This window comes from Rhinolophus hipposideros (assembly GCF_964194185.1).
Source record: "Rhinolophus hipposideros genome assembly, chromosome: 15".
Classification (NCBI taxonomy): domain Eukaryota; kingdom Metazoa; phylum Chordata; class Mammalia; order Chiroptera; family Rhinolophidae; genus Rhinolophus; species Rhinolophus hipposideros.
The window spans coordinates 50,798,276-50,823,185 of NC_138061.1; the positions used below are offsets into that span (position 1 = coordinate 50,798,276).

Below are 24,910 nucleotides of genomic sequence, written 5' to 3' on the forward strand. Positions count from 1 at the left end.
CTCAACAGAAACTTTGCAGGCCAGAAGGGACTGGCATGAAATATTTAAAGTGATGAAAAGCAAGGACCTACAACCAAGATTACTCTATCCAGAAAAGCTATCATTTAGAATCAAAGGACAAATAAAAGAGCTTTCCAGACGGGGGGGAGGAGGGTCGGGGGGGGGGGGGGAAGCTAAAGGAATTCACAAACACCAAACCAGAATTACAAGGAATCTCAGAGGGAATTCTTTAAGACAAAAAATAAAATAAAATAAAATATGAATTACAACACGGCAATAACTACATATCTATCAACAATTACTTTTTTTTGTTTTGTTTTTTAACTTTTTTTGGAAGATTTTATTGGGGAAGGGGAAACAGGACTTTACTGGGGAACAGTGTGTACTTCCAGGACTTTTTTCCAAGTCAAGTTGTCCTTTCAATCTTAGTTGTGGAGGGCGCAGCTCAGCTCCAGGTTCAGTTGCCGTTGCTAGTTGCAGGGCGCGCAGCCCACCATCCCTTGCAGGAGTTGAACTGGCAACCTTGTGGTTGAGAGGATATGCTCCAACCAACTGAGCCATCCGGGAGCTCAGCGGCAGCTCAGCTCAAGGTGCTGTGTTCAATCTTAGTTGTAGGGGGCGGAGCCCACCACCCCTTGCAGGACTTGAGGAGTTGAACCGGCAACCTTGTGGTTTTTGAGCCCATGTGGGATTTGAATCGGTCGCCTTCGGAGTTAGGAGCATGGAGCTCCAACTACCTGAGCCACCGGGCTGGCCCCTCAACAATTTCTTTTGAGAGGCCGGATGGCTTAGTTGGTTAGAGCGCAAGCTCTGAACAACAGGGTTGCCGGTTCAATTCCCACATGGGCCAGTGAGCTGCGTCCTCCACAACTAAACTGAAGACGAGCTGCCACTGAGCTTCCAGAGGGGCACCCAGATGACTCAATTGGTTAGAATGTGAGCTCTCAACAACAAGGTTGCTGGTTCAATTTCCACATGGGATGGTGGACTACTAAAGACTGAAAACGGCGACTGGGCTTGGAGCTGAGCTGCGCCCTCCATAACTAGACTGAAGGACAATGACTTGGAGCTGATGGGCCCTGGAGAAACACACTGTTCCCCAATATTCCCCAATTAAAAAAAAAAGTTTTTAAAAAAACAACAATAAAAAACAATTACTTTCAATGTAAATGGATTAAATGCTCTAATGAAAAAATAGTGTGGCTGATGGATAAGAAAACAAGACCCTTACATATGTTGCCTACATGAGATTCACTTCAGATTGAAAGACACACACAGACTGAAAGGGATGGGAAAAATGTATTTCATGAAAAATCAATATAAAACAAAAAGCTGGGATAGCAATACTTATACCAAAACAAAAGCTATAACAAGACATAAAGAAGGGCCCAATAATCCCAATTCTAGGTATTTATCCGAATAAACCCAAAATGCTACTTTGAGCAGACATGTGCATCCATATTGTTCATTGCAGCAGTGTTTATAATGGCCAAGATGTGGAGGCAGTCTGGGTGTCTGCTGATGAATGAATCAATAAAGAGTAGTTGATACATATATACAATGCAGTATTGGTCGGCCATGGAAGGGAATGGGCTCTTGCCATCTGCGGCAGCATGGGTGGACCTGGAGGGAATTGTGCTGAGTGGAGTATGTCAGATGGAGAAAGACAGATGCAATGTGATTTCACTTATAGGTGGAATCTAAAGAACAAAATAAACAAACAAAACAGAAACAAACTCATAGATACAGAGAACATTTTGATGGTTGCCAGACAGGACCGGGGTTGGGGGGTGGGGGTGAAAATGGAGGAGGGAGTAAGTACAAATGGGTTTTTACACAGTAGTCATGGGGATGTAGGGTATAGCATAAGGAACATAGTCAATAGTTTGGATTAACTATGTACGGTATCAGATGGGTACTAGATTTATCGGGGTGATAGATGGGAGGGGAGTTGGAGGGCAGGGTGAAAATGGTGAAGGCATTAAGAAGTACAAATTGGTCATTACAAAATAGTCATGGAGATGTAAACTAAAGCATAGGAAATATAGTCAATAACATGGTAATAACTATGTATAGTGCCAGGAGAATACTAGATTAGTCAAGGGGATCACTTCTTAGAAATGCTGTACACCTGAAATTTCTTTACACTTCTTTAGGTATATAAATGCTGAATAACTATGATGTACACCTAAAACTAATAAAATACTGTATGTTAGCTATATTTTCATTAAAATCTTTAAAAAAAATAAAAATACACCAAAAAAAATTAGGATTACAGGGTTTTTTATTTAACTGATTTGATTTTGTATTTATATGTATTTTACCATAGAATAAAATTCTTACTTCCCAATGACATTAACATAATTACTTCCTTTATCCTACTTTATTTGAGTTTCAGAAATAAAATACTGCAGTAGGCTGAATAACGGCCTCCCAATAGATATTCACTTCCTAATCCCTGCAATCTATGAATATTACCATGTCTTGCAAACATGATGTGATTAAAGATCTTGAGCTGGGCAGATTATCCTAGATTATCCAGGTGGGCCCTAAATGCAGTCATATGTATCCTAAAAAAAAAAAAAAAAAAAAAAAGGAGGCAGAGGGAAATTCAGTAGAAGAGGAGAAGGTAACATGGCCATGAAGGCAGATATTGGAGAATGCTGGCAGCCACCAGAAACTGGAAAAGGCAAGGGACAGATTCTCACCTAGAGCCTCCTACGGAAATACAATCCTGTCAACACCTTGATTTCAGCCCAGTGATAGAGTGTGCATTTCTGACCTCCAGAACTGAGAGAGAATAAATTTCGGTTGTCTTGGGCCATCAAGTGTGTGATAATTTGTTATAGCAGCCATAGGAAATTAATACAAATACCTACATTGTTACTGACAACATGATTACTAAAAATAATTAAAAATTCTTTTTTTGCAATTTTGTTTTTTGGTCTCAGTCTATAAGGGCTGCTGTAACAAAATAACATAAACTGGGCCACTTATAAATAACAGAAATTTATTCTCACAGTTCTGGAGGCTGCGAAAACAAAATCAAGGTACCCATATGACTGAATTCTTTGGAGAGGGCCCTCTTCTTGGTTCATAGTTGGGGTCTTTTCTCTGTGTCCTCACATGGCGGAAGGGGAGGGATCTCTGTGGAGCCTCTTTTATATGGCACTAATCTGACTCATGAAGGCTCTGCCTCATGATCTTAGCGCTTCCCAAAGTTCCCACCTCCTGAATCTATCATCTTTGGGGAATTAGGATGTCACATATGAATTTGGGGGTGATACAAATATTCAGAACATTACACTGTGATACATCCCACTATAAATGCATGGTCGGATTACTATTTCAAACATATCTAAAATAATTCCTGTGTAGTTATGCTATCAACTTAATACCTATTTGGTCCATTTGTTTCGTTTTGCTTTTGAGTTTTAAGAATCATTTTTTAAAAAATTTTAGTGTTGTTTTACAATTATGTAAAATATTTTCTTGGTCCAAAGTCAAATCTATAAAACAAGATATATTCAGAAAGATATTACCTTCTGTTTGTCCATTCCCTCCTCCTATATGTAACCATTTAGAAGGTTTATCCATCTTTTTTTTTTTTTAATATATAAGCTTAAGCTTATTTGTATATATTTGTATCCCCACTCCTTTCTTAGATAAAATGTAGCCAACATAGACACTGTTTCTTTATTTGGCTTTTTTCTCTTATTAGAGACCATTCATAGCAGTATATAGTCTTCATTCCTTATTATAATTGTATAGTACTCCACTGTGTAGAGGCACCATAGTTTATTGAACAGCAGACATTTAAGTTATTTCCAGTCTTTTGCAGTGCTGCAGTGAATAGACTTGTGCAAATACCTCTCACCACATTTCGCCAATATTTGCTAATGCACTTCAGTAGATTTACCTTTCCAATTTTATTAGATTAATTTAAAAATTAGTGTACTTTCTCTGATTGATGGCAAAAGAAAGTAAATGGGGTGGTACAGTGCAGTCAGTCTGGGATTAAAGAGGAACTCATACATTGATTATACTGTAATAATATATGATCATCAAGATTTGATAGTGTTCTGAACGGCAAATATAACATCAGAAGTATTTTTTGGGAACTACAGTCTGCACCAGCGAGTTTGAAAGTTATTTTCTTTAAAAAGAGCTCATTTCCATTTGGAAATGCAAACAATAACCTGGACATCTGATGATGTTAAAAAATTATTATGTTTTTAGGTGTGATCATGGGATTATGATTTTCTTAAAGCATCCTCATCTTTTAGAGATAAACACTGAATATTTAAAGATAAAAACGATATGATGTCTGGGAATCACTTCACAATAATATGAGGGGGTTGTGTGGGCATATACGAGGCTCAGTCATGACTAGATACCGGTTTATGCTGGGCAATGAGTACGTGAGGATTCATTATACTTCTCTGTCTTTTTGCATGTTTAAATTTTTCCATAAAGAAGTTGCTTAAAAAAAAAAAGACATGGGTGGTGAACACACAATGGGATTTATAGATGATATAATACAGAATTGTACACCTGAAATCTATGTAAATTTACTAACAATTGTCACCCCAATAAATTTAATTAATTAAGAAAAAAGACAGCTTAGATAAAACAAATGGAGCTAGAGTGAACCAAAAAAACACAAACAAATTTATATGCCTTTTGCACTTGACAAAAACACTAAACATTAATCTAAAACAAATGCAAATAAACAATAGAGAAAAAACACGTTAAAAAGAATACCCTTTTTAAGTCTGATCCAATTTTTAAATTTTTTATCAGATATAATATACTGGCAAATATATCTATACAAAGTTAATAATCATTTATTTAGCATCTACTATAAAACACTGTACTAAGATTGAAGAGTAAATGAATTACAGAAGGTTTAAACTAGGTTTTAAAAGGTACTAGACACACTGGCAGTAAAGTAGAATAAAGTCATGTACAAGGCAAAAAGGTGGGGCATAACTGTAAGACAGACTATCATCAAAACAGAAATGAGAATGGGCAGATTAAGATAGAAGCCAGTTAGGCCTTCAGTATTGGTGTGGAATTAAATATTCACCATTCCCCACCAGATCACTTTTAATACTCCACATCTGTCAATACCACTACTTAAATTACCTATTACTCCAGTATAGTAAGTAACCCAATATATTTTTCTTCTTCCTTTGAAATGCCTTGCCTATTCTTTCTATCAATTCCATTCTCATGGCCATATCCTTAGACCAAGTTTTCATCACTTGATGCCTATTTTACTAGAATTAATTTCTCCATTTACATCCTTGCTTATACTCTCACACTTCCAATTTTTCTGAGCACCATCACTAGATGAACTTTGTGAAAATGCTGCTCTTTCAGCATATTACTGTTCAGGTCCAAACTCCTCAATGACTACTGCTGGAGTATCAAATGAAAATTCACTGTCATGACATTTAGGTCTCCTTAATACTGGCTCCAATTTATCTGTTCACGTTATCTCTTACCAACAGTGTGAAATCTCTACCACTTGAACTTCTCTCAACATGCCTCTGCTTAAGCCAGATCAGTTAAGGATAACTCAAGCCTGGGCTCACTCACCTCTCCCCACTTACCTGCTCAAATCTTCTCTCTCCCTTCTTTGAACATCGCACTAGATAAAGCAGTACTTCTTAAACTTTAACATGTGAATCACTTGGGACATCTTGTTAAAACGCAGGCTCTGATTCAGCAGTTCTGAGATGGGGCCTGAGATTCTGCATTTCTAACTAAGCTTCCAGATGATGCTGATGACGCTGCCTGTGAATCATATTTTGGTCCTAGTATATTTTGGCATTTCTGGATCTACCATCTAATTTGCTAATTTTTTCAATATGTATTTTGGCTCTTCTCCCCATTATGGCTATGAATGATTTGTATTTCTTTTATATCAAGACCACAAACAAATCCAATTCAACATTTATGAAAACCCATTATGTAATAAGCCCTGTCCTAGGTGCTGACAGAAAGGTGGAGGAAAAAAATATCCTGTCTTTTGAGTACAGAGTATGGAGAAATGAGAGAATAAATTTAAGTTATTATAGTATCCCTTATGACATAAGAACAGAAGCTAAAAACTTGCTAAATTGAGAATGAATGGGCGTATACTGAATCAAAATTATAAGTTAATAAGAAATGTAATAATGGGCCAGCCCGGTGGCTCAGGTGGTTGGAGCTCCATGCTCCTAACTCTAAAGGCTGCCGGTTTGATTCCCACATGGGCCAGTGGGCTCTCAACCACAAAGTTGCCAGTTCGATTAAAAAAAAAAAATGAAATTTATAAAATTAAAAACAAGATGGGAAAAAAAAAGAAATGTAATAAGATATTAAGAAAACTGACCCAATCAGTTCTAAAATAATCATTTGGGATCCAAAGGCCTGGATGTAAAAAGAGGAACAAGAGAAATCATTTTTTGCTTTCTGCTTCTCTAAGCCTGGTTGGTATAAGGAGTAAAGGAGGGACAGACAACAGCATCTAAAAACAGTCAGTTAGATCGAGGGCAAAAGAGGTCAGGGTCAAAAGGAAGGGGGAAAAAATCTGAAAATAATTTAGAGAAATTAATCATTTTAAAGGCAATTTAAATTTCTAAATTTTGGAATATTGTTCTAATGACAAAGCCCTATTTCTACATTCCTTAGCTACTATATTAAATCTTACCTTGAAGAGCCTAGAGGAATTATGTCAACAAGAGTTGTAAAACAGAATGAAAATAAAGACTATCTATATACAAGTATGAGAAAACTTAAAGCAATTTAAGAAAGTGAATTTGGGTACATTTTGAAGAATGTAACTATATAAAGGACTAGAATGCAGTTCCATTTCCAGAAATGTACCTTACAGAAATACTTGCACAAATGCAACATATGTATGTACAAGGCTATTCATTACAGCACTATCTGTAATGGAAAAAGGTTAAAAAACCAATTTAAAAGTCTGTCAATAAGAGAAATAGATTATAGATAGCCATACATTTAAGTGTTATGCAGCTATCGAAAATTAGTTTTAGTTTTTGTTGTTTTTTAACTCATGTGTGAAATCATCTCTAAGTCATAAGTGGGGGGGGGAACAAGGTAGAAAACTGCATAATTTACAATCATATATGTAAAAAGATAATTTATTTGCTTGATTATGCACAGAATATCCCTGAAAGTATTCTCAAGGAAGTAGAAAAACAGGGGCTGCCTCCAGGGAAGAGAGCTGCAGCATAATGAGACTTACTTTTCAATATTTAGAATTGTGCATGTCTCATCTATTGAAAAGGTAAATTTAAAAAGCTTTTGTGAAAAGCTTCAAGTCCAGGGTGACAACAAATTACTCAACTTTGGCCAACGCATAACAAGACTGTACTGGTGAACCAGAGCTTTTCTTTTTAACATTCTCCGTCAGCAACTACTTTTAAAAGTCTAGAAAATCATTCTTGGTTCTCCAAACCATCTCCACCCAGTGAGTCATGTACTAAAAGGGGTGAGTCTCACTATGGGAGTCTCCTAGGTGGCAGGAAGCCCAAGAACGCAAGAGGCAAGTGTTGCAAATTTATGAAACAATTAGGAAACAGGAAGGGTGAATGAGGATGGCCAACAGCAGATACTACAATTTTCCAAAAACCTGCCTCTTGGTTGGGAAGGACCGTTTAAATCAGTCCCCAAAAGCCCTCGGATAAAAACACGGAGGCATGTCTTCTGCATGAACAGCGTAGGCAGTCACCACCGGTGAGGGCTGAAAAGAGGCTTAAATTTGCAGTGGTCAGAATTAGTCTTGACCTATACTAGTCTTGAAACTCCTTCCCTGCCTAAGAGTTAACTCGCTACATTATCAAATCAGGACGACCTTTACCAGATCAGGTCCCTATCAGCTGGCAAAATTGAGTTTAAAGGCAGTTGGACGACTTCTTTCCCTGTGTCACTTTATGGTGGACATCAGCCATTTCCCGTAACAGCACACGTTTGCTGCTGTCCATGGAATACAAGTCAATCTGCAATGCTATTTCCTAAAAGGGTTGCCAAGAATAATAAACCCGAACCAGTGTACAATTTTAGGCTTGTGCATTGTGTCTTAGGGGCTCACTAAGCGCATCACAAATTTCCCAAGTTTCCCTAAATTTGCTGTGTCACCGGAAAGTCTAGTCACCAGCCAGAATTAGCTGTCGGTGCGCTCGCTGGTTTCCCTCCGCAGCCTTCCTGAGGTCGCTCCAGCAGGACCATCTTCCGGCCTCAGCCCTTCCACCTGCGGTCCACCTGCCCGTGCGCGGGGCCTCGCGGCGCCCTCGGATCTCGGGAAGGCCGAGCGGCACAGACCCCGCGCACAGCACTTCCCGTTTCCCGCCCGCCGGGCCGGCTGGCCGCCTTGCCTATCCCTCCCCAATGCGCCCCCGCACGAAAGCCCCCACCGATCAGCCGGGGGCCGAGATGCGCACTTCTAGCCGCCCGCCCAGGGAGGCCCACAGGCCCCTCCACCGCCCCCTGGCGCGGGGACACACTCGGGGCCCCGCTAGTTCCCGGACGGCGGGGCTCAGAGCGGGCCGGGCGGGACGGCCGAGGGGGACGAAGGGGGTGGCAAGGGTAGGGGGCGCCGTTCCTCACCTGATTCCCGAGAGCAGCGTCACAGCCCAACCCGGTCGCCCGCAAGATGGAGCCGGGGGCGGGCCCGGGGAGGGCGGGGCGCGGGGGCCGCTGCGCGAGCCCGTTAAGATCGCCAGCGCGGCGGGGAACGCCCCTGGGGCAGGAGGGCGCCGCCCAGGGACCCGGGCTCGGGCTTTCCTAGTCCCGGCCCTGCAGCTCCACCTGTGGGGAAGACGGCCCTTCAGGTGGAGCAACCAGTTGTAGCACATTTTTCGATCCCAAGGACCAAGCCCCAAACCCGTTTGGGCTCTCAAGCAAGTCACTTGAGAAGTTGCAGCGGTTCTGAAGAATCCAGAAGCCCCTTCAGTGGTGGGTAGCAGATGAGGGCTCAGACTGGGAGGCCAGAGGCAGCTTCTCAACCTCTTAGGAGACTGACAATTAAGTTAGCGAACTCATCCTGGGAAAAGTGCTACATACTTCATTGCTGAATATCACTACAATCACCTTCAAAGTACTCCCCTTGGGAAGCTATGCACTGACGTCAGTGCCTAGTCCATCCTTCAAAGCAATTTTGGAACTCTTTTTCTGGAATGGCCATCAGAGGTATCTCTGTATCACCCTTGATGTCCTGAATGTCATCAAAATGTCTTCCTTTTGATATTTCCTTTATCTTCAAGTAAAGAAGTCACTGGGGGCCAGATCAGGTGAGTAGGGAGGGTGTTCCAATACAGTTATTTGTTTACTGGTTAAAAACTCCCTCACAGACAGTGCCGTGTGAGCTGGTGCATTGTGGTGATGCAAGAGCCATGAATTGTTGGCAAAATGTTCAGGTCATCTAACTTTTTCACGCAGCCTTTTCAGCACTTCCAAATAGTAAACTTGGTTAACTGTTTGTCCAGTTGGTACAAATTCATAATGAATAATCCCTCTGATATCAAAAAAGGTTAGCAACATCATTTTGCTAACCTTTTCATTTTGACTCTCAATTTGGACTGACGGAACTTTTCTGGTCATGGAAAACTGACTTCCATTGTGCACTTTGACGCTTTGTTTCAGGGTCATATTGGTACTCCCATGTTGCATCACCAGTGACAACACGGCCCAAAACATAGTCTTGCCTCTCCAAAAGGTCTTGGCAAACTTCGACTCTCCTTTGCTTTTGTTCATCAGTGAGCTCCTTCAGAACCATTTTGGCACACACCTTTCTCATTCCAAGATTTTCAGTTAAGATTTTTCTGTTTCTGTACAGATGTTTACTTGGTCTGCTATGCTTCTCACAGTCAACCAATAATTTTGATGCACAATTCGATTAATTTTTGCAATGTTTTTGTGGGTTCTGCTCGTTACTGGCCACCCTGAACCTCTGTTCCTCAAGGACGTGTTCTCTCCTCTAGGAAAAACATTTAATCCATTTGTACACTGCCGTTTTCTTCATGGCATTATCCCCATAAACTTGGACTAACATGTCCCTGATTTCACTTCCACTCTTCCCACGTTTAACAAGAAATTTAATGTTTGTTCGTTGTTCTAATTCAAGCTCAGACATTCTCAGGACAGCACACAAAAACATGCAACAGTAATGAATGCCACTCAGCAAGACACGACCACATGTCAACACAAACACAGCTGTGAGACACTGATATTCCAAGGTTAGGAAACCTTCCCGAGCTGTTTCTACAGTGGTGCCAATGTAAGCGCACCGTGGCAAGTTCGCAGACTTAATGGTCAGAACTCGTATATGCCATCCTCCTTAGTATCTTCTAAGGATAAGGAGGTGCCTTTTAGCAGTCCTCTGTGAAATGGATTAATATTTATTGGAGTTCCTAGATAGCCGAAACTCGAGATATACTAATCAAAACCATGTCAGAAGAGAGTTGTGTGGTGATTCTAGGCTCCCTTCACACTAGAGCCCCATCATCTGACATGCACACTAGTGTTAAACATTTGAGTCATTTTCAAGGGCCCAGACGAATATCTTAAACTCATTAAGAAAGTTTGTATTTCAGAACAAAATCTAGCTACCTTTTACAGTGGTTCTCAACATGTGGTCCCCAGACCACAAATCTGGAAACTTGACAGAAATGTGAATTACTGGGCTCCACCTTAGATCAACTGACTCAAACTCTAGCAGTTTTAACAAGCCCTTCAGGTGGTTTTTTTCTTTCTTTTTTTGTACTTTACATCCCCGTGCCTATTTTTTTTATAGTTGACATTCATGTTATTTTTTTTAGTTTCAGATGTACAGCACAGTGGTTAGACATTTGTATAATTTATGAAGACATTTGTATAATTTATGAAGTTATCCCCCCAATAATTTATGAAGTAGTCCCAGCTGACACTACAGTTTTTACAATATTGTTAACTATATTTCCCATACCATACTTTACATCACCATGAATATTTTGTAACTACCATTTGAGAACCATCAACCTATTACTCTATATGCTTTTCTACCCAAAAGCTTCTTCAAGGGGGTGGGATAGGATGGATTAAAATTTTTAGTGGGAAGGGCAAGATATAAATATCCCCAAAAGAAGAGAGAAGTAGAAGGTACTTAAGGAGAGTCACAGTCAAATTTAAATAAAACTGCACAATACTTTGGGTACCCAGCATTCATTCCTCAGCTTCTACAACTTTGTTTACCTGGCAAATACTGTTTCCCTAAAAATAAGCCCTAGTCAGACAATCAGCTCTAATTCGTCTTTTGGAGCAAAAATCAATATAAGAACCGATCCGGTTCTTATATTGTCTGGCTAGGGCTTATTTTCAAGAAAACACAGTAACAGGCCTTTCTATCCAATCTGCCCCCAGAGACCTCCAGAATTTAAGCATTCTCTAAGAGGCCCGTCTTTACTCTTCTTCACTCCCTCGGTGATCTCATCCCCACCCCTCCCTCTGCCTTAACTATCACCTTAAGAGGGTATTTTCCAACCTATTATTTCCAGCCCACTTTCCTGAGCTATAGGCCCAAATATCCAATGGCCTCTTCAGACACTACCAATCTATTTCCCAGTTCATCCTTTCAATTCACCCTTCTTTCCTGATATGCTGCCAGGAGCGTCAGCTAGGCTCATAGACCGTGCTGCAGTCTCTTCCAGCAAGTCAGAAGGACAAACCGCCGAGAGGCTCTCAGATCCCCAGGATCTACCTGGCACTGACTGAGGCCTCTGGGGTAACCGTGGCTTCGAGGGAGAATTAAGGCAAACACACAGGTCTAGTGCCTTTCAATAAGCTCATTTATTCACACAGAAAATGCAGTGAGAGGAATAGCCTCCTTAACATCAATGTCACAGCAAAACATAATCATAGCAATATGGCCATCAACAGAGCAATAACAATTTAATAAAATATTTTGATAATGAACCAGTCCCAGAATCCATTAGGATCCGGTGTGCAGGGCAGCTGGCCCGGGAGGTTGCTCTGGCAGAGGTTCAGTCTGAGTCTGATGGAGCAAGCAGGTTTTTAGAGCACAGAAGCAGTGTGGTCATCTCTCAGTCGAGACTGGCTCCCTCAGCTGTCAAAGTCCTGGGTTCTTAAGGACTTCAGTAGAACCATATGACGTCACCTTATCAGTCCTCACAGGACCGATCAGTCCATGTAGCTGCTACGCTGTCCATTAGGTGGCTGTTTATCTTCACGGGGAATTTCCACAGCACTCAGTGTCCAGATGGAGCTACTCTTTCTCACACAAAATGGAGTCACTTTTGCTCATATAAAAACACACTTTTCAGGGGCTCTCTACACACATACGAGGCCCTCCAAGGTCAGAGGCCCTTTCTTCATGTTTCTTCTGCCTAGAAAGTATTATCCATCTACTAAGAAACTCAAAGATTGCCCATCTCCTTCCTGCTTCAAATACTTTTCCACACCTCCTCCTGGTTTTCCTTACCTTCCCTTGGGTAGACTTGACTCCCTTTTTGCACCCAGCTACACCTTGTATAGGTGTCTGCTATGGCACATTTAACAGTGGAGTCATAGCACATGAGCATTTAACTTACCTGTATTCAACCACATAAACTTAGCAAAACCGAAACAAAACACCTCTGAAGATCATCATAAGCTCCAGAATTCCTGTGAAATAGGAGCCATTATGCTTCTCCTCATGTGAACATTCCATTGTGTCAGTCTACTTTTTGTTGTTAGAGAGTAATTTTGTTCCCCCAGGGGACATCTTGTAATGTCTGAAGATATTTTTTGTTGTCACAACGGGGGACTGGGGGAGGTTGGGGAGGGTGTTACCAGAACCAAATGGGCTAGGGATGCTACTAAATATTCTACAATGCATTGGACAGCCCCCTACAACGAAAAATTATTCAGCCCCAAATGTGAATAGTGCTGAGGTTAAAAACAAAACAAAAAAAACCACACCTGTGTAATCTTTCTAAAGAGTAAATTGGATCATATCATTCCCTTGATTAAACTCCTCCAATAGCTTCCCACTGGAACCAGAATAAAATCCACACTCCCAGCTATCGTCTATTAAGCCCCGTGTAACTGGCCCCTGCCTACCTCTGATCTCATCCCTCTTCACCTTTCTTCTCAATCACTAAATCTGGTCAAAGTGGCTTTCTGTCCAAACATACCAAGCCCGAACACACCAGAGATTCTCTGGATCTTCGCATTTGTTATTGCTTCTGCTTGGAATGTTCTCCACTGTCATCTCAAATGCCATCCATCGCCTCAGAAAGGTAGTTATTCCCTAAACACTGTAGCATCACGAGTGGCCACTGCCATCAACACGACTGCCAGTTATACACACTTGTTACCTTGTTTAATTTTCTTTACAGCACTTTAAAGCATCTGAAATTCTGCATGCTTACTGTTTGTTTCCCCCCACGAGTATGTAAGCTCCTTGAGCACAGCGATCTCTCGACAGTAGTAATAAATATTTATTCAATCGATATTTGATTGACTACAGCAGGGCCCCCAAAACGCAAGCCAACTATTTCATCTGGTGATACACTAAATAAACAGATTTGTTTCCAGTACTGGAAGAAAAACGGATAGACCTGTTGAGAGGAGGATATGTTGAAATCCAATATAGTGCTAAGGGATTTTCAATGTAGTTTTGAAAAAAAATTTTTTTTCCCACATCATCTGCTGACCTTAGGAAATCTAACCCTACTATATTGCCCTTACTTATGTCAGTCTTCTCCTATTGAACTGTAAACACTTTAAAAGGGCAAAAGCCATCTTAGAACCCACAGCACTTATTCTGAAGCTAGGCATTTAGACTTTTATGTACTATCATTACTATTCTATTAAGTTGGAAATTTTTGTGTCATCTGTTACTATATGCTGTCTCCTGATTAGACGCTAATAGATATATCCCATTTCATCCATCACAATCAGTAACCAAACCCGGTAGGTTTTACTTTCATGTTCTATCTACAAAATCACCATCTATTTATTCACTTGTCATAACTAGAAATTACCTCTTCTTTCCCATGCCCACTACTATTACCTTAGCTGACACCTGCATTAAATCACCTGAACCATGACAGTAACATCCCAATTGGTTTTTTCATCATCAAACCATCTTACACTGTACTGCCAGTTCAATCTGTTTGTTGTTGAATAAAATTCAAAGTGTTACGTATTCAATAATAGCTACCATTTATTAAGATATGTGATTTATGAATATTTTCTCCCATTCTTTTTATATTCTTGATGGTATCCTCTGAAGCAGTTTTTAATTTTTATTTTAGTTACTTATGCTTTTGGTGTCATGTCTAAGACGTCAATACCCTACCTAACTTATGAAGATTTACCCGTTTTCTTCTCAGAGCTGTATAGTTTTAACTCTTTAGGTCTTTGATCCATTTTGAGTTTGTTTTTTTTATATTGTGCGAGGTGAAGATCCAACTTCGTCCTTTTGCATGTGGCTATCCAGTTGTCTCAGAACCATTTGTTGAAAAGTCTACTTGTTTCCCATTGAATTGTTTTGGCACACCTTATCAAAAATCAATTGACCATAAATGTAAGGATTTATTTCTTGATTCTCAATTCTATTCCATTGCTCTATGTCTATCCTACGCCAGTACCACATTGTCTTGATTACTGTTGCTTGGTGGCAAGTTTTGAAATAGGGATGTGTGCGTCCTCCAACTTTGCAAACATGCTCATTTATCAAACTCTTAATGAAACTCTGGGTACTAGACATTATCCCCATTTTACAAATGAGGGAATTAAGGAAACAAAGACGTTTAGCTTTCCCACAGGCACCAAATTGTTTGGTGGTTGCCCTAGGATTCACACGCAGACCAGCTGGCTATGCTCTTTCTATAATCTGGTCCCAGTCTACCTCCCAGACTGACATTATGCTAATCCACCTAAAATACCTTCTATGCTTTGGGGCCTCTAAGCTTTTCCTATTGTCGTATTGTCCTGAAATGCCCTGAAATGCCCATCTGGTTCATAAAATTCTAATTCACAAAACCTTCACTGTCACTTAGCAAACTGATGCCTCTTTTCATTCCATTTTCTTAGTACTACAGGCCTCTCTCATGGTTCCTATTCCACATTGCATCTTATAAGGGTATTTATGTATATGCATTATTTCCCTTCCTGGGTTAAAAATAAGGACTGTCTCTCATTCAGCTTTGTATCTCCCCAAAGCCCTAATACAGTACCTTTCCCATGGTAGGTACTAGCAAAACATTTTGAATGAATCAATGAATTCTAACATCCCCCGTATCAGAGTTGGCAGTAAGAATGTCTAGGTATGTGTCAGGGTTGGGGTGGGGTGCAGAGGTCATGGCAAGGTTGTAGGCATGAATACCTAGGGAAAGTCCTAATCCTGAGAGTGTGAGGGGAGAAGGCAGACACTAGTCAGGGAGTGGTTGAGAAGGGCAGGCCTACACCTATACAGAGAGCTGAACTTAATCACTCCTTTGACAAGAGAGAAACCTCCAACTGTGGGGTGTTATGTGTAGACAAGTAATACTTGCCAGTGAACAAGAAATAAGATAAAACAAGTGATGTAAGCCCCAAACTGAGTTTATTGTGGTATAGACTAAGTGATTCACGAAGAATTCCAGCATATTCGAATAAAGTCTGACATAACTTGAAATATCTAAAATACAACACCAGGGCAAAAAGCTGCTCTAGGTTAGAAGCCCCCAACAGAAAATAGGAAAATGAAACATTTGCCTCGAAAAAGCCAGGAAACAGAACAATATGCCCACCCTCCCCCAGGATCCCAACCACTTCTCTGACTTGCCCATTCTTGCACCCATCAGGTCATTCACGCCTCTCCACTTTTTAACCCAAACTGCTGGATAAGAAAGAAGTCTTTTTCGGAATAAGGTGTCGTTCTTCTCCTCGGTGCGATCTGGTTCTTCTCCTCGGTGTGATCTGGTTCGAGTCAAAAGGTGTAACTTTCTCACAAAGGAAACTGTTATGAACTACAGGCTCCGGAAAGCCTGACAGCAAAGTCTCTCGCCACACATTAGGGAGAGAATCCTGTCTCTAGAAGCTATTAGCAGCTAAGCTCTTGGAAATGAGTCACATCACATAGGGAGCTGCCATTCAGCTTGGAACCTTTACCTGGCCAAGTGAATGTGGGTTTCAAAGTTGGTGACAAACTGGCATCAGCAGGGTACTTTCAACACAACCTCCCTCTTTTCTAGGCATCCAGTCAGAATCCTGCCCAGCTGTTTAAAGCCCACCCCCATCTACTTTCTCTTCTAATTGCCCCTGACCCAGCTGGCAGCAGCTTCCAAGAAACATGATGTAGTAGGCACTGCCGTACACTGGCTGCCTGTTGGGGTTGGAATAGACTTGTTCAGGTCTGAGGGACGTGAAGGGGTTAGCTCCATAGGCAGTGATGTGTGTATCCAGGTCCACCAGAATCTGCAAAGAGGCTGCCAGCTCCTGTTCGCTGTGGGAGACAGAGAAGAAAAATCGTTTTGCTGATTATGAGGGAGATGGGAAGTAGCGCAGAACTTGACATTTCTGGACTCATCAGGCCCCCAAATTACCTAAGACTACACGAGGCAAGGACTATCCCTCCCTCCCAAATGTCTCCCAAGTCACCAGATTAACTAACATAACAAGCCTTTGCTCCAAGGGGGTGCAAAAGCCAATTGTGGGAAGGAAGAAATTCCTCACCAGAAGGCAGAAGATGAGCGAGGGGGAGAGCAATAAGCCCATCTATATAAAGAGAGGTGTGAATAAGTCGGGGAGATATCACAAATAAGAAAAGATAGAAACCTGTAAACAGTAATCAAAGTAGGGATCTCATAATCGCGAAGTAGCAGAAGGGTGGGCACCCAAGCCTCCATCAAGTCCGGAGAAGCATGGAAACCTAAGGAACAAAAATTGAGAAGGGAAAAAAATAATTGAGATGGGAATAGAGAGAAGAAAGGCTGAGGTAGACCCTAAGCAAGATAATTCTCCACTTGTGTCTACCCTGACCCTCACCTTGCTCACTGCTAATGCTCCTTTACCACTATCACCCACCCCACGTTCTTCAGTGGAAAATTCTGAACCCAGGTGTAACGCATATGGCTAATGATCAACAAGGTCCTCATCACATTGTGTTTACCTGGCCAAATGAATGGGATTCCAAAGATAAAAGATACAAGAGTCAGGATGGAAAACTCCCAGAGGACCCACCCAGTATTCTCCTGAACCAATGACTCTTACCTGGATGGAATGCCACCACCAAATCTGGATGGGCTGTCTGCCCAGTCTCTACCTGCTCCTCCCAGAAGTTATGATAGAGGCCCCTATGGCCACTAAGCTGAACTGTGCCAGGTTCCAGGGGTGAAGCTGAGGTGTTCTGTGCAAAGCCGGCAGCGACATCTACACCCACCATGATTATACGGAGGCCAAGGTGTTCAGGAAACATGTAACCAAGCTCATCATAGTCCCCGGAGCGAGTGAGGAATGTCTCCACATGGGAAGCGCCAACTACATGAATGGTGCTTCCTCCAGTCTTCTTAACATTTATCCCCAAAGCCCGAAGCCCAAGGCCCAGCGTCAAGGGCCGCGACAGGGCATCTGTCAGCAGCCGCTTCAAAGAGTCCTTCAGGACATCTGGGTCTGGCCTTGGCCGTCCTGCACTGGCCCACAGGGCGGTCATGGCCTGACCACCCAGCACAGCATCCAGAGTGGCATCTAGCTGTAAATGCCGCATAGCAAACCAGGTGTCCCAGCCCCGCACAACGTCCGTCGGCCATGACCACTGTCCCGAGGGTAGGACAAAATCACCTGCAGGGAACAAGAAACAAGGAGTGACCGAATCCTTCCCTGGCTTCAATATTCCCTCTCTGTTCACTCTCCCAACCTGTGACCAGGAATAGCCCACAACCCTGTTCCACTCAGCTCCTCATTCTTTCTCATAACAACATGCTTTCATATCTTTCTCCAAGTATGACCACCTTTGACCATTATGGCAGAGGTTCCCAACACCACCACTCCACCTGTGACCAGAAGCCACTCCACGAGACGGTCCACAGCTACGAGACGCAGCTCTTGACAAACTCTCCTGTGTGCTGGCCAGTCTGACCTCTGACATTCTGGACCACAGTAATAGACATTTCTGCACCTGAGAGAATGAGCCCAGAAAGAGATGTTCCTATACCTCAAAGGTGATTGGGGGATATCTGGGAACGGGAATTGATAGTCCTGCACCTAGGAAGAAAGATTAGTGGGTAAAGAAGGTAGGGAGAGAAATGACGGCAAATGCACCAATCTGGGGATTTCTTTTAGCAGGAGAGATAGGGAATGTAACTTTTCTTTTGGGTCTGAGTGACACCTCAGTCTCTATCAGCAACAACTCACTTCCACCTCTTACAGAAAAAAAATAACACCAGGTGTTTGTGGCTGCCCTCTGATCAAGGTTATGGCTCAACCCCAACCTTCCCAGAACAGATTGTGCTCTTATCCTTTGAGGATTCAAGAGGAGGAAGGTAGAGAGAATTGTACTGTGGTCTCTGCCTAACCACCCCATAACACCAGAAATAAGCAGGAGTCCAAACCTTTTCTAATCTCTGTGGCCTGGATGAGGAGTGGGCCATAAGTTATTCTGAAAGCTCTCAGACCTTTCCTCCCACAACGAGGTCTTAGAACCGGATCATTTCTTGGCTGTCTCCCCTATTAGGCCCTGACTAGTCACCTCTTGCAGTGCCGGAGGACCTTGGAGTCTGAAAGGCCACTAGGGAGTGCTTTACAGTGAGCACAGAATCGGAATGTGTCCTCCATCTTCTGGAACATTTCTTGAGGGCATCGAAATCCAAAGTCTGCTACAGGAGCACCCCCATCTATCACCAACCTGCAGAGACAGCATGGAGGAATGGCAATAGGAAAAAGAATATCTCCAAAATCTGCCATGACCCCAACCTTGCCTTCTATATATTTTCACCTACTCCCATCATTTCTCACATAAGCAAATTATATTTCTTAAATTTCTGCAGTAATAAAACTGGCAAAATTGAGGATGAGAAAAATCCCTCATTGCAAATACTCCATAATCCCCAAGTTAGACTCCCTCTCCACCTTTTGAAATCACTTCTGTCCAGAAACAATGTATTGCTCTTCCACAGTTAGTCACTCACTTGTATTCTTCATAGCTTTTCATGTTCAGTTTTTGAAGAATCAGCTGGGGTAGGCCAGGAACGTTATTCTCCAAGGAGTGGAAGCCAAGTGCATCAATGCTAGGGCCAGGTTTTGAGAGAGTCAGAGGCACAGGGGTCTCAACCATGGGAGCCACCGATGAGCGGGATTTCTTGTGCCTTCGTCTCCGGGGCCGTGGAGCCATGGCCTGTCCACTGATACCTGGGGACTACATATGTAGACAAGATATGGAATGGAATTTTGCAACCTGGATACGTATGACGTGTTTTCACATGTTTGATCTTTCACTTCTCATTCCAGTCTTTTAGACTCAGGTATCAGTAAGATTTATTTCATATCTATTGATTATTGATCACTACAGGCAGTTGTGAAACACAGAGGGGAGATAATTACATATGAAGGTTGATATATAATAAAAATATGTATGTAAGTAATACATAGAAAAAGGTCTGGCAGGGCTCATAAAACCGATTAACAGTGATTAACTCGGAGGGAAACTGAGTTGATCAAAGGGACTTTAAGATAATTGTAATGTTTGACTTTTTTATACAAAGGGCATATTCATATATTATTAGTGTAGTTTAAAAATCAATTTAAAAGAGAGGAAAAAACAACAGAAGTTTTGGCTGCTCCAAATTACCATCTAATTGGAGAATTAGTCAATCTAATCTAGTTGGCAAAGTAACATTCATTTTAAAAGACCTATCACCACATTTATACATAGTACACCAAGAAGTAGAATTTAAATGCAATACAAAATGGGCACCACAATGCTAGGAGTTATACAGTCAATGTAAGTTAGGCAAATTATGAGAAAAATTTCCTAAAGAGGTGAGTTTTGAAGTAGAACTAAGTCTTCACCCACCCACTACCTAGCAGGAACTCTGTGATGTCCTTTCCTGGTTTATCTTCTCTCATTCCTTCCACAAGGGCTGAGTAAACAAAAGGGACTGCATTGGGCAAAGTAAAAACATCCATTCAAATCAATAAATATTTAGTTATAAACATAAAATCATTCACAAAAGACTATAATGGAAAAAGTTATGAAAAATATACTTCACATCTAAATGTCTTAGAGATTAAATATAAACTATAGTGTAAGACAGCATATCAATCCTATAAGAAAAGTGAAACTAAAGCACTAATGGGAGACAGAAGAAGAAAGTCTCTTTAGTTGATGAGCTATAGAAAGACTTTATGAAGCAGGGAGCAGCTGGAATAGACCATAAAAGATGGTAATATTTTGAATACAAGGAGATAGGAAAAAAGGAATTCTAGACAGAAAAGAGCTTGAACACAGAAATGTCAATGGGAACATTCTGAGAATTAATGAAACAAAATGGCTTGAGCCTGATTATTGAGTCTAAAGCTAACCATAAGAGAGCTAAAAACTACAAAGTCTTAGAAAAGCACATAGGGAGAGAGCTTCATGATACTGGATTAGGCAAATTCTTGGAAATGACACCAAATGTACAGAAAACAAAGGAAAAATTGATAAGTTGAACCATCAAAATTAAAAACTTTTGTGCATCAAAGGACAGAGTAAAATCAAAACCCACAGAATGGAAGAAAGTATTTGCAAATCATAATAAAGAGATTAATATCCTGAACACATGAATAACTCCTAAAACTCAACATCACCAATTAAAAAAGTCAATTTAGGGCGGGCCTGGTGGCTCAGGCGGTTACAGCTCCATGCTCCTAACTCTGAGGGCTGCCGGTTCGATTCCCACATGGGCCAGTGGGCTCTCAACCACAAGGTTGCCAGTTCAATTCCTCAATTCCCGCAAGGAAATCGAGGCAGCGCTCCCTGCAACTAAGATTGAACACAGCACCATGAGCTGAGCTGCCGCTGAGCTCCCAGATGACTCGGTTGGAGCGCATCCTCTCAATCACAAAGTTGCCAGTTCGACTCCCTTGATGGTGGGCAGCGCCCCCTGCAACTAGCAACTGGCAACTAGACCTGGAGCTGAGCTGCGCCCTCCACAACTACGACTGAAAGGACAACAACTTAAAGCTGAACGGTACCATCCACAACTAAGACTGAAAGGACAACAATTTGACTTGGAAAAAAAACTTGAACAGACCTTTCTCCAAAGATATACAAATTGCCAAAAAGCGCATGAACAAATGTTCAACATCATTAGAAAAACGCAAATCAAAACCACATGGTATCACTTTACACCCATTAGGATGGCTATTATAAAATAAATAATAAAAGTAACAAGTGTTGGTAAGGATGTGGAAAAATTGCAACCTTTGTGTACTGATGGTAGAAATGTAAAATGGTACAGCCACTATGGAAACCAGTATGACCACTCTGCAAAAAGTTAAACAGAGAATTACCATGTGACTCAGCAATTTCACTCCAAGGTATATACCCACAATAATTGGAAACAGGTACTTGAACAAATGCTTATATACAAATGTTCATAGCACCACTAATCACAATAGCCAAAAAGAAAAAATAACCCCAAAGTCTACCACAGATGAATAAATTTTGGTATGTATATAAAGGATTATTCAGCCGCAAAAAGGAATGAAATACTGACATAGGCTACAACATGGACGAACTTCAAAAATATTAACCTAAGAAGCCAGCCACAAACGGTCACATTATCTGATTCCATTTGTATGAGATACCAGCAATAGGTAAATCTAGAGATAGAAAGCAGATTCATGGTTGCCAGGGCTTGGTCGAAGAGGGAATGGGAAGTAACTGCCTAATGGTTATGGAGTTTTCTTTTGGGGTGATGAAAATGTTTTGGAACTAGACAGAAGTGGTGGTTACACAACAATGTGAATGTACTAAATGACATTTAATTGCTCACTTTATAAGGATTTTGTTAATGTGAATTTCACCTCAATTTAAAAAAAAAAGGTATCCATAAAGATGGAGAAGCTAATACGTTATTAATCCCCAGACTAACTGCCTCTGGGGACAGGGAAATAAGGATAAATATACTGATAGTGGTTGGTTTTACTGTGAATGAAGTAACTATTAAAGTCCAAATCAGGGATCATATTTTGTTACAAAAATATTCTGACATATAATCCTTCTGGATCAGATTTGTTAGGAAAAAAACTCCAGAATTATCATTCAGCTAAGATATAGGTGGTAAAACCAACCCTCCCGGAATCATCCAGCTAATATCCATTCTGTTACAACATGGCTCTTGCAAAGCCCTCTCCTCAAGTGAACAGAGGAACAAATTTGTAATTTCCTTTGTACTTTCTTTCTCCTCATCCTTTCATTCCACTGCTTTCATCTCTCCCCTCATCCCACAAATCAATGGTTTCACAGTGCACAGAACCGAGTTAGCTAAGCTCATATGCATACGATACCTTCTAAATTCCCCTAATAAAGAAGAAATTAGACTTAATGATATTTTAAGATTTAAGAGTCACATCCCTTTACAAAAGGGTGGATGGAACTGTGGCCTTCACATGTTTGGACCCCATTTCCAACAAGTGACCTGACTCTTCTTCCCTCCATTTTTAATCACCACACATTGTCCTCATATTTCCATAATCATTGCATTTCGAGAAACATGTATCTGTGCTATCTACCCAGCCCCCTCAGGCAAGATAACACCTTAAACCTGGAAAGAATGGATTAGTCTTTTGTTTATAGGTAGGGAGGGACAGTATCTTTGAGACAACTCAAGAGTCTTAAATCCCAGGAGTAATAATAAATAGCTCCCTGATATTCAGTCAAAAGTCCTTATGCTGCAGTGGAAGTCCAGTAAGGCCAGAAAGGTACAGCCTTACTTATCTGCCTTGCCCAAGATAGGTCTTCCTCCAACGGAAGATTAACTCTTGGCTCTCTGGGAGTTGGTTGAACTGGCTGGAAGTCAAATCACACAGCTGGGGGAGAAGTGGTGCTGGTGAAAGCCCTGATGTCATAATTTCTTGCGTCTAGAGTAGATTCATGATACAAACGAGTTAATTTGCTGGCAGGGAGGTAAGAAGGTCAGACGAAGGAGCTAGGTCTTTGCACTTGCACCCACATATATCATCAGGCTCATGTCTGAATTTGTGTACCCCTATCCCAGACCCAGGTTCCCTGGTTCTAAGTTTGCTACAATGAGCCCTAGAATCCTCCAAGGTCAAGGTGGGGGTGGGGACAGAGAAATGAAGGCAAAATACTGAGGGGACAAGGGAGAAGTTGGCAAAAATTATCTATAGTAAGCTTCCAGAATTTTCCAGAGTTCAGGGTCTGCCCTACCTAGAAAGGGAATCATTTTAACGTTTTTCTAGCCACCCCTAGTGACTTGGGCTCTAATTTATTCCCAGCATATAAAGAGAAAACACCAACAGGAAGGACTGGAGCAGAGAGGAGACATGAACTGGATAGCCTAGAGAAACTCCTATTCTTCACCTCCAAATTCTCTAAGTTATTGGCCTATTCCTGGACCTACGTCTCCCACCTTTCTCCCTCATCCCACCAAAAGCCTTAAGTTTTACCTAAACCACAGTCATCCTGTGTCCTGACCAGGAAGTCCTATCTAATTTTCTCTAATTCACCACCAAATACAAAACATCTTTGGAGAAGAAGGAAAGAGAAGGGGAGTAAAGCCTAGTCATTGGGGACCCTCAAAGGGGTTGAGAAAGAAAAAGAGAAAAGGAGAAATCCATTAGGCACATCCTCTTACAACCACATTCAGAAGCTTAATCAGTGATTAACACTCCCTGGAGTGTTAAATACTTTCCTCAACTATAATCTATGCAAGCAAACTGGCTGATGGAAAAGTAACTTACCCTGCTAAGCCCTCGGCTTCCTTCCTTCTCTATTTCTTCCAAGTGAAGTGAATGCTTGATCTCTTCAGATCTAAGTTGTGGCTGACTTGCAGCTGTCCCTTCATATCACCTTCCTTTGCAAACTGCTGAAATGCTGGGACGCTGTGATTAGGTGTGCCCTGCCAACCAGACAGACACGCTTAATTCTCCGTAACGAGGTAAGTAGGGACCAGGTCTCTTGTCCATGAACTTCTCTCTTTCTGACCTTCCTTCTCTGCCAAGAAGGCTCAGAACTCTGTCAACACTCCCAATCTCACCAAAGGCCAGGCAGACTGAGGAAAGATGAAACCTACTGCTTCTTGGACCTCTCACCAAGGCAGCATTTCTGCTCTCAGGCTAGTGTCAGGAAAAACCCCTTGGGATTTCTTCAGAAATCAATATTTGGTTGGAAAAGGTAAGCACCAGCCCAGAAGAACAGGAACCCCTGGATTTCTGGCTTTCAGTGTAGACCCAGGATGAGTTCCCCCAAGTCCAAAGTCCTTTTTAGAATAACAAACTGCTCAAATACATCTCAACAATGATGAATCTAGGCTTAAGTACAAATATAATACCCAAGAAAGAACAGAAACGGTTATTTCATGGTAGGGAAGGAAATCAATTTTAGGGGAAACATCCAGAATTAATTTGTACAATTCCCTTTCCCTGAAAGGAGAGCAAGGAACTTTCTGAGTGAATGTCATCAGGGACATTCCACTTGTTTATTTCAAAAGAAAAATAGAGTAGTTGCCCTTCTCCACTGGGGATACGTTCAAAGACAGACCCCCAGTGGATGCCTGAAACGGCAGACAGGACTGAACCCTACATATACCATGTTTTTTCTATACATACATACCTATGATAATTTATAAATTAGGCACAGTAAGAGATTAACAATAATAAATTACAGCAATATACTGTAATAAGTTATGTGAATATGGCATTATTAAGG

At 41.4% G+C, this 24,910-nt stretch overlaps 2 protein-coding genes across 8 annotated transcripts in view; both read right to left on the reverse strand.

Annotated features, from left to right (window-relative positions):
* Positions 1-8,752, reverse strand: part of ANXA7 (annexin A7) — a 38,464-nt gene extending 29,712 nt beyond the window's left edge. For 2 of the 6 annotated variants that reach the window (XM_081074416.1, XM_081074412.1), the window contains exon 1: positions 5,619-5,802. The gene's annotated coding sequence lies outside the window, so the exon portion shown is untranslated. Of the gene's footprint in view, positions 1-5,618; positions 5,803-8,170; positions 8,368-8,622 lie in introns of those variants that run through there. The other 4 variants (XM_081074417.1, XM_081074414.1, XM_081074415.1 and 1 more) reach the window with 4 other exon arrangements.
* A 6,831-nt stretch (positions 8,753-15,583) lies between these two features.
* On the reverse strand, positions 15,584-24,231 carry MSS51 (MSS51 mitochondrial translational activator). Of its 2 annotated transcripts, XM_081075085.1 has the most exons (7): positions 23,944-24,231; positions 19,164-19,390; positions 18,725-18,880; positions 18,030-18,154; positions 17,251-17,817; positions 16,816-16,909; positions 15,584-16,483 (listed from the first exon to the last, which is right to left on the reverse strand). In XM_081075085.1, the coding sequence occupies exons 2-7, from the start codon at positions 19,364-19,366 to the stop codon at positions 16,261-16,263; spliced, it is 1,368 nt and encodes a 455-aa protein (XP_080931211.1). In that variant the 5' UTR covers positions 19,367-19,390; positions 23,944-24,231; the 3' UTR covers positions 15,584-16,260. The 2 variants fall into 2 exon arrangements, with proteins under 2 accessions (XP_080931211.1, XP_080931212.1); XM_081075086.1 differs by lacking the exon at positions 23,944-24,231 and having other exon boundaries at positions 15,586-16,483; positions 19,164-20,184.
* Between the last annotated feature and the right edge of the window lie 679 nt (positions 24,232-24,910).